At 34.6% G+C, this 9,121-nt stretch overlaps 2 protein-coding genes across 8 annotated transcripts; one reads left to right on the top strand and one right to left on the bottom strand.

Annotated features, from left to right (window-relative positions):
- The first annotated feature begins 55 nt into the window (after nt 1-55).
- On the top strand, nt 56-3,249 carry LOC123874897 (39S ribosomal protein L9, mitochondrial). Its single transcript, XM_045920456.1, has 5 exons — nt 56-296; nt 459-618; nt 705-874; nt 1,622-1,822; nt 3,012-3,249. Exons 1-5 carry the CDS (start codon nt 225-227, stop codon nt 3,168-3,170), a joined length of 762 nt encoding a protein of 253 aa, XP_045776412.1. The 5' UTR covers nt 56-224; the 3' UTR covers nt 3,171-3,249.
- A 170-nt stretch (nt 3,250-3,419) lies between these two features.
- On the bottom strand, nt 3,420-8,135 carry LOC123874887 (putative mediator of RNA polymerase II transcription subunit 26). Of its 7 annotated transcripts, none has more exons than XM_045920442.1 (4): nt 8,125-8,135; nt 7,421-7,469; nt 5,999-6,152; nt 3,420-5,713 (listed from the first exon to the last, which is right to left on the bottom strand). In XM_045920442.1, exons 2-4 carry the CDS (start codon nt 7,465-7,467, stop codon nt 3,428-3,430), a joined length of 2,487 nt encoding a protein of 828 aa, XP_045776398.1. In that variant the 5' UTR covers nt 7,468-7,469; nt 8,125-8,135; the 3' UTR covers nt 3,420-3,427. The 7 variants fall into 7 exon arrangements, with proteins under 7 accessions (XP_045776398.1, XP_045776397.1, XP_045776394.1 ...); XM_045920441.1 differs by lacking the exon at nt 8,125-8,135 and adding an exon at nt 7,822-7,840; XM_045920438.1 differs by lacking the exon at nt 8,125-8,135 and adding an exon at nt 7,680-7,840.
- Nucleotides 8,136-9,121: the final 986 nt, after the last annotated feature.

Genomic DNA, 9,121 nt, shown 5'->3' on the forward strand with positions numbered 1-9,121 from the left:
CTGTCTGTCCAAGTCATTGATTTTGTTTATTTTCATTTGATTTTCCTGAACGTAGAACGTAGTGTTTATATATATTCTTTGGATGGTTGATTCTGAGTTCTGACGTTTGTAATTTGCAGCAAAAAAATAACCTAATTCGTAAACATTAAAATAAAACTAAAAATTAAATATTTTATTCCTTTTGAATCTTACAATTCATGTTATTTTTGTGAATTCAAACCAGCATGTTCAGCTTTCGTTTACCTTTGAATAAAGTCATCGTTGCGGGTCCTAATTTACTTTACCAACAAACTAGGGTAAGTATAAAAACTACATAAAAAATATAGATTCTTATTACTTTACTTACATTATATATTAAAAATTTATCATTAAATAAAAATATACGGCGAGACTGTTCCATACATTATAAAATTTTATTCATTTTTCATATTGATTAATCTGTTTAATTTCCATTGCAGAATACATTTATACTAAAGAGAAAATGGCCTCCACCACTGCACAAGAAAGGTGGCAAGCCATCCAAATTAAGAGCAAGACACTTTGTGTATGACTTAGTTGAAGACACTAATGTTACAAAACAACCTGATGTAAAAGTAATTTTAAGCCAATTTGTGGATGGTAAGCTAAACAATTTTACAACCATTAAATTAAAGAGAAATACTACAGTGGAAATGAAATTATGTTAATAACAATTAATTTTTTAGGTGTTGGCAATGCTGGGGATGTCTTGACTCTACGTCCAACAATTGCCTACAGAGATTTCCTCATGCCTGGCTTAGCAATGTATGCAAGCCCTGAGAACTTGGCTAAACACAAAGTAGATGAAAAGAAACCTAAAATTGAGTCTGAATATAGTTCCCCATATGTTCAAAGGGTATAATATATGTATTTGTTTTACTTATCTTTAAGATTGTTATTATGTAATTTAACTCTATCTAAATGCTAATATTATAAAGAAGAAAAGTTTGTATGTAGAGGTGGGTAATCTCTGGAACTACTGAATCAATTTTGAAATGTCTTTCACCAGTAGAAAGCTACATTATTCCTGAGTGACATAGGCCATATTTTATTTTCAAAAAATTATAGCATATTCGCTAGCTATATTATAGCATGGTCGCTATTATTTTAGATTCCTAGAAAAGATTACATCAAAACTACACCATCATCATCATTTCAACCAGCCAAATTAGGGAAATATTAGTTGTGTATGAAATATAAATAATAATTTGTAGATGATGCCCTGTTTCTTTGTTTGTATGAATTGAGGTTTTTAAATCCTTGTGGAACCCTTCAATCTGGGTAGGTCTGGTAGTAGGTTAGTCTATGTCCATCTCTGGGATGCCCCTGAAAGCAAGCTATCTCTGAGCATGGACAATGATTTATTTATTTTATTTGTATTCAAAGGTTTTAAAAATTAAAAATAACGAGTTATTTCTTGTAAAATGTTGCAGAACCCTTCGTGTGCGAGTCCAACTCGCACTTGACCAATTTTTTATTTTATTGCATTTAAAAAGAATAATAATTATAGAGTTGAACAAACAAATATTTTAGAAATTAATAAAGCGTTTTGGTGTATTATTTGACAAAGTAACCTATTGAAAGATTCTTGTTATATTTCCAGACATTGGGTTGCTTGTCACGATTAGTATTACAAATAACAATGAGCAAGACACAACCGTGGACTCTGGAACCTTGGCATGTTAGAGTATCTTTCAGAAAAGCTGGTTTTGTTGTACCCGAACATGCAATAACCATGCCTCCAGTCACAATTAAAGGACCAGACCTTTCCCTACAGGAAAAGGAATTTGCTGTCACTGTTAAAGTATGTTAATAAATTACACTCAAAAATTTTATCAATCTATTTCATAAAAACAGTGCGAGTGACTGTATGAGTTGTTGTTACTTTAAATAAACATCTATTTAATTCTAATTAATTTTCATTACATATCAAAAATTGTGAAACCAGCAGGACAGATCTTTGATATGTATTTAAAATTATTTAGAAGTGTAGGTAAAAACACTATCATAAAAATTCTATTTATTTATAAATTTAGGTTATTTAAAAATCCTGTGGAAACTTTGATTTTCCGGGATAAAGTGACCTTTCCCTGGACGCAAGCTCAACGTCTGTATCAAATATCGTCAGAATCAGTTTAACAGATGGGTCGTGAGAAAGATCATATACAAATTCAAATTCTAAATATTATTGAATTAGACTCTAACAAGTACTTTTGAACCGTCAAGAGCTTCTACCATACCTGTAACTAATGCTGCTCAAAACAGTGATCTATTATCCCAATCCTCCTTAATATATTATAAACTAGCTGATGCCCGCAGCTTCGCCCGCGTGGATTGGTCAGATCCCCTGCAGCATCAGGATTGAGGAGTTGGACTCCAAATTTTTTATGAAACAATGTCGCAAAGTTCCTCTATCGATTAAAAAAGAAATGACGCAAATCGGTTCAGAAATCTCGGAGATTTCGGTGTACATAGGTAGAAAAACACAACTCCCTTTTTAAAAGTCGGTTAAAAAAGTAGCCTATTTTACGCCCTGGTCAATCCTCTACTTGCCTGTGAAAGTCCCGTCAAAATCGGTTCAGCCGTTCCAAAGATTAGCCTTTTCAAACAGACAGACAGACAGACAGACAGACAGACAGACAGACAGACAAAAATTTTAAAAACGTGTGATTCAGTTATGGTATCGTTCAAATAACCATATGAGCTTAATATGAGGTAGTTATTTCGAAATTACAGACAGACACTCCAATTTTATTTATTAGTATAGATGTGAAAGTGTGGATGTTTGGATGTTTGTTACTTAATCACGCAAAAACGGCTGAACGGATTTGGAAGAAATTTGGAATGGAGATAGATCATACCCTGGATTAACACATCGGCTACTTTTAATCCCGGAAAATCAAAGAGATCCCGCGGGATTTTGAAAAACGTAAATTCACGCGGACGAAGTCGTGGGCATCAGCTAGTTATAAATATTTACTTCAATGTTTCAGGTAAATAATAAAGAAGAAGTTAATGTGAGATGTAGAATTCATCACTGGGCTACAGGTTTAGAGAGGCTGCCTTGGGTGCCGTACCATTGGAAAGAACCAAAGGAAGCACTAGTTCCTGAACAAGCGTCTGTTCTAGAAAGCCTACCATTACTTAAGTAGTATATAATAAATAATTTACTTATGAGTAGATTTCTTATATTTTAAATCATATAGATTCAATAAAAGTTGATGATGTGAACTTTGTTTATAATTTATTGATGGCACATTAAATGATTATTATTAACGAGTTCGAAACATAAAACAATTCATATCAATTTATCGTAACAATAATAAAATATATCTAATATCTAAGTTGTAATAAAATTAAAATTAAATTACTATTCAGGTAAATGTAATGAGTTTGTTTTGTTTACTGTTTAAGTTACTTTAATATTTGGTTCTATATCACTAATATTTTCTACAGCAGCAGCTTGCTCACTTGGATATGTATTTTGAATTTCTGTATAACCTTCCCCATCAAGTTGTTGTTCCATGTTTTGTATTGCTTCTTGTTCAGTACGCATTTGTACATAGTCTTGTTGACTTTCATATACATTCTGGTCTGGAATTGTAGGATGTTCAACCTCACCTACTTCATTATATTGTTGAGTTTCATAGTTCACAAGTTCACTGGCTTGGCTATCATAAGTATTTATATTTTCAATTTGGCTTTGATCAGGATTGTCAAGATGTGTAGAGTGTCCGTAGTCATAATTAACTGGCTGTTGTTCATAATTTACATTAGTTAGATCTTGCTGACCTGGCACTTGCTCATAGTTTACATTAGTTTGGTCTTGTTGGCCTAGCTGTTGATCATAATTTACATTAGATAGGTCTTGCTGAACTGGCTGTTGTTCATAATTTACATTAGTTAAATCTTGCTGACCTAGCTGTTGCTCATAATTTACATTAGTTAGATCTTGCTGACCTAGCTGTTGCTCATAATTTACATTAGTTAGATCGTGCTGACCTAGCTGTTGCTCATAATTTACATTAGTTAGATCTTGCTGACCTAGCTGTTGCTCATAATTTACATTAGTTAGATCTTGCTGACCTAGCTGTTGCTCATAATTTACATTAGTTAGATCTTGCTGACCTAGCTGTTGCTCATAATTTACATTAGTTAGGTCTTGCTGAACTGGCTGTTGTTCATAATTTAAATTAGTTAGATCTTGTTGGCCTGGCTGTTGGTCATAATAATTTCCATTTGTCATTTCTTGCTGGTCTGGCTGTTGTTCGTAATTAACGTTCATTACCTCTTGCTGATTTTCATAACTATCTGCTGCATATTGCTGGTTCTCATACTGAGCAACATTGACATTTTCTTCATAATTCCCAACATATTGTTGTTCGTAATTGGGATCATAACGTTCCGTCGACTCTTCGTGTTCATTGATTTCTGCATAGTAAGGTTGTTCTTGTTGAGGTTCATTATAGTAAGAATATTGTTCATTTGTATATTCTTCATTTTGTGCATTATATCCCGTAGTATCAACATTTTGATTGTATCCAGTTTCTTCTGCATAGAACATTCCTTTTTGTTCAGCTTCAAATTCATCTATTTGTGAAGGGATAGCGTCACTTACAATTGTTCTCTCGTTATTGGATTCATATTCCTGTTGCTGAATATTTTCTGAAACAGGTTCATTTTGACCAGTAATAGCATAAGATTCTAGATTTTCAATACTTTCCTCAGGATGCGCAACTGTTTCAACGGTTTTCAAACTCAAATCAATATTTTCTTTCTCAATGAATGGCACCGTAGTATTACTATCGACAGTTTCGGCATTGCTTAGCTTGACTGTATTGTTTTGAGCAAATGCTTCATTTTTCATATTATTTACTTTCGCGCTTATATGATCTCTATTTGTTGGTACCATGTTGTTTACTTTCATTTCTATTTGTTGAACATTTTGAACTTGATTATTGTTCAACTTTTCAACGTTCTTATTTTCATTTCTTAGTTTAACGTCGACTACATTTCCACTTGGATAAAATTCATTGCTGACCTTATTTGTATCAGAAAAAGTTTGTTCTTGGTTTATAGAAATCAATCCTGGTGAACCAACTTTATTTTCAGCGTTTTTCACTTTGGTAGGAATTATATTTTGCTCGTCTTCCAAAGGATTTTTGCACTCAATATTATAATCAGAATAACTTTTAGTATTATTAGTTTGTAATTCAGTGACTGGCCCTTTCTCATTATTTTCCTGTCTATCATAAATTGGATCTTTGTTGATGTCGAGTTTTTGTTCTTTTCCGTTTTCTGGTGTAGCTATCATAGATTCAAAGTCAATGTTTTCTCGATTATTGAAAGTTTCGTGTGTTATATCTGTATCCTTTGAAACCTCTGATGATCCTTCCTTTTCAACTTTCTTAAGCTCATCTAAAATATTATATTTATTTCTCCAATCAGTATCATTACTTACGCTCGATGGATTATAATAAGTTACACTATTTTCGTTAGTAGGTCGAAGTTTTGGAATAAGTATATATTTTTTACTTATTTCTTGTAATATTTTTTGTTCATCTTTTACAACACAATCTGCTAAAACATCTGTTGGTCTTGAGCGTAGTATTAAATTATCATCAAATCTTATTTTTCTTAGATATTCTGGTCGCTCTTGGGTTACAAAATGATATTTTCCTATTTGTGGACTTCCCTAAAAATAAATAAATAATGTTAAGCACCATTTCTGTAAAATTTTATGTTATGTTAAACTAGATGATGGATGAAACGGCGGCTTTGCCCGCGTGAATTTAGGTTGTTGAAAAACCCGGGAGAACTCTTGTTTTTCCGGGCAAAGTAGCCTATATCAGTGGCAAGCTATCGCTGTATAAAATTTTGTTAAAACAGTTTAACTGATGACCCGTGAAAAGCTAGCAGACCGACAGACCCACACTTTCGCGTTTGTAACATAAATATGGATGATTTTATGTTACCTTACCAAATTATGGTGAACTGGTATCACAGCAGGGGTGTATAAACGCATTTTTTCAAGGCAGCCTAAAATGAACTCATTTCTGTCTTTACGCTTTTTGTCTTCATCAAGAAATGCGTCGTATTGTTTTCTAAGCGCATTAATACGGTCTGATTTAGTTCTGCAAATCAATAAATAAAATAATTATTAATCGAAAATACTTAGTTTTTATAGATAAAGAAGCACTAACAATGGAAGTTATAAAGGAACATAATAATATAATACGCACTTTTTGCCCGATTTCCCCATTTAGGTATACGAGTAGATGCAGCAGAACTTAACCAAAGGAAAGTAAACAAACGAATGAGCGTTCGACCTTCATGAAGGTTCGCGGCTTGGCTTTGATACTTTTGGCAAAGAAAGTAATATAACAGAACTGAACGTACACATATTAGGAAAATTCTCAATTTAAAAAAACTATTATTTCTCCAAAACGATTGAATTTCAAATAAAATTAGTAGCTGGATTATTATTAGTTTCATCATTTTTTACTAGATAGCGGTTTGGCGGCACGTAGTGTCCCAATGGTGGGTCTGCTGCAGCGGACATCCGCTGGCGGAGTAACGAGGCGTTGTCGGACTCTCGGCGGTGCGATGAAACTTCGTGAGGTTTTTAGTCGGTAGCAGTCCGACATAACCACTGTACCTACTCCCCCGCCGTGGCCAGTGGTATCCATGACGGATTTTCCTCACGAAAAAAAGGAGACAGAATACTTGAAGTATCCCGCCTAAATTTTTTTTTTTTTATAAAGTTTCCTATTAGTTCTCAAATAAAGTATAGATGTAGCATGAGGTCCCAATATGTAATAAGCGTATACCCTCGCTCCTCGGTGCTGACCAGATGGAAGGAATTTAACAAATAGATACGTTGAAAAATCGCTCAGCTGTGTACGAGTACTGCAGTATCTGCCTCCGCCAGGTACGGGTTATTGTTTATCAGAGATGCTTTATACGACGTAGGTAGGTTCCTTGGATTGACCTTCTGCCGCATTTAAACGGCCTTGGTCACGAAAGAAGGTACATGGCATTGATCAAAATGGTTTGAATTCATAGACTTATGTTTGAAAAAAGTACGGTTGATGGCCAATCATGTAATTTTTTAACGTGTCTTTAGACCTTGCATATAGACTTTTTAAGACCTAAACTCTGTAGATGCCTACCTGTTCAGGTTTTTAGAAGGGATCATACCACAGCTACACATGTCCTAGTGACTAGAACCTAGGTAAGTGTCTACCTAATTTGTAGGTGTTTACCTGCTCAGTTGGCTGTGGTATTTAACCACGACTGAATCGAACAAAGCTGAAGCACGTATACCTTCGTTTAGTACTATTAAGTATAGTATTCTGTGGCTGTAAAATCAGATTTAAGGAAACTAGCAAACAAATCTTACATTGACCAAGGAATATTCGAGCACTTGCGGAATATTATCAGAAACATCGCTTTATGTAGATGGTAAAGTTATGGTGAACACACACTTATCCGAGCCGAACAAAACGAATTTTAGAATTCTGTATATGAAATCTCACTTCCGATCGTCGAAGAATCGGACCATTGATTTTAGAAGAAAGCCATTTTCTGAGATTTGAATTCGGACGATTCGACACGGGGACGTGTACGAGGTACGAGATTTCATATAGGTACCTACCTACAGAATTCTAAAATTCGTTTCTTTCGATGCGTTCCGCTCGGATAAGTTTGCGTTCACTAAATAAAGTTGGTTCTGAACTAGGTAATTTATATACCTAATAGATTTGCTTCCAAAATCAATGCTTTTAGCTATTGAAATCTCACATCAATGTTTTGATTTGAATTCAACGGAAACGTCTTCTTGTCTATATCAAAGAGTATATGTATAAACACTACGTTCTAGTCTATATCTTAGATTCAAGGAATAACACTCTCAGAGAGATCAAGAAACATTAATTACTTGTCCAAATCTATCCATAGCGTGCGCCACTAATTAATTATTATTATTGACTTCAAAGGGTTCAGTTTAAGAAGTTAGTTTTAGTATCGACTAGTTTATGAGTTATATTCGATACTAGGACTAACTTCTTAAACTGGACCCTTTCTTGTAAAGATTTTTATATAAACCTGTGAGGATGATACTACCATTGTGCCGCAATTAAAGTGCCACAAGCCTACGTTGTCGTATTAGTTAGCAAATTGCGAAAAACCAAGTAAAATTTGAATTTTGCGGGCAGACCCGTCGCTTCCACCTTAAACCCAAACCAACAAATAGTCCCTACTACCCTCAGAATATCTGTGCTAGTTGGCGCCTTAGATCAAGTTGGCGTTCCAAAATCGATGGCATACCTAGTCATTACTAGATCTTTCCTATATTTACAAAGTACTCTTCTTTTTTTTTCTCTTTCGTCTGGCTTTACAAAGATTAGCCAATGTCAAATTTGTAGTTATTAGTTATTTTTAATAAGTTAGTTAAACTATACAAGTATGGACCCCGTCTGTGCCGGCACTCGCCGACATACGCACGGCACCCCTTTAGAGCGCTTTCCAGTCAGTTTTAACAAAAAAAAAACACTGCAAAAAGGCAGAGCACGCCCGCCAGCTAACACCAACACAGACGAAGTCCTACAAAGTACGTTGTCAGTGTGGCTCATGTGCATCACTATAGTGCGTTTCAATCTGAGGTTTCATCGAATAGTACCTATGGCGTTATGTTGGCTACCCTGTCTGTCCAAGTCATTGGCACACATATCTATGTTGGCACAATATTTGCAAGAAGACGCAGATTTTGTTTATTTTCATTTGATTTTCCTGAATGAATGAAATGAAAATCAAATGAAAATAAACAAAATCTGCGTCTTCTCATGCCAATATGGTGCCAATGACCACCCAACAGACAGGGGAGCCAACATAACGCCATAGGTACTATTCGATGAAATTACGCACTATATCATGTGCTAGGTGTGTGCTAGTATATAGACTTCCTACTCTATGTATATAGACTACAATGCGACAAGGATCTTTTGGTACGTAGCCATAGGCGGAACTAGAGTCTGGCTAATGAAAGATATGACCTAAATCTAGGAAAACCATTTAAAAAAAAACTCGTGTCAACTTGACAGTT

Source organism: Maniola jurtina, chromosome 19 (genome assembly GCF_905333055.1).
Source record: "Maniola jurtina chromosome 19, ilManJurt1.1, whole genome shotgun sequence".
In the NCBI taxonomy this organism is placed as follows: domain Eukaryota; kingdom Metazoa; phylum Arthropoda; class Insecta; order Lepidoptera; family Nymphalidae; genus Maniola; species Maniola jurtina.

Coding starts and splice junctions, on each gene's coding strand:
- LOC123874897 (XM_045920456.1), top strand. CDS start 225: ATGTTCAGCTTTCGTTTACCTTTGAATAAAGTCATCGTTGCGGGTCCT. Junction 619..704: donor TTTAAGCCAATTTGTGGATG/GTAAGCTAAACA, acceptor TTAATTTTTTAG/GTGTTGGCAATGCTGGGGAT. Junction 875..1,621: donor GTTCCCCATATGTTCAAAGG/GTATAATATATG, acceptor TTATATTTCCAG/ACATTGGGTTGCTTGTCACG.
- LOC123874887 (XM_045920442.1), bottom strand. CDS start 7,467: ATGTTTCTGATAATATTCCGCAAGTGCTCGAATATTCCTTGGTCAAT. Junction 6,153..7,420: donor TCGAATATTCCTTGGTCAAT/GTAAGATTTGTT, acceptor ATTGATTTGCAG/AACTAAATCAGACCGTATTA. Junction 5,714..5,998: donor TACCAGTTCACCATAATTTG/GTAAGGTAACAT, acceptor ATTTATTTTTAG/GGAAGTCCACAAATAGGAAA.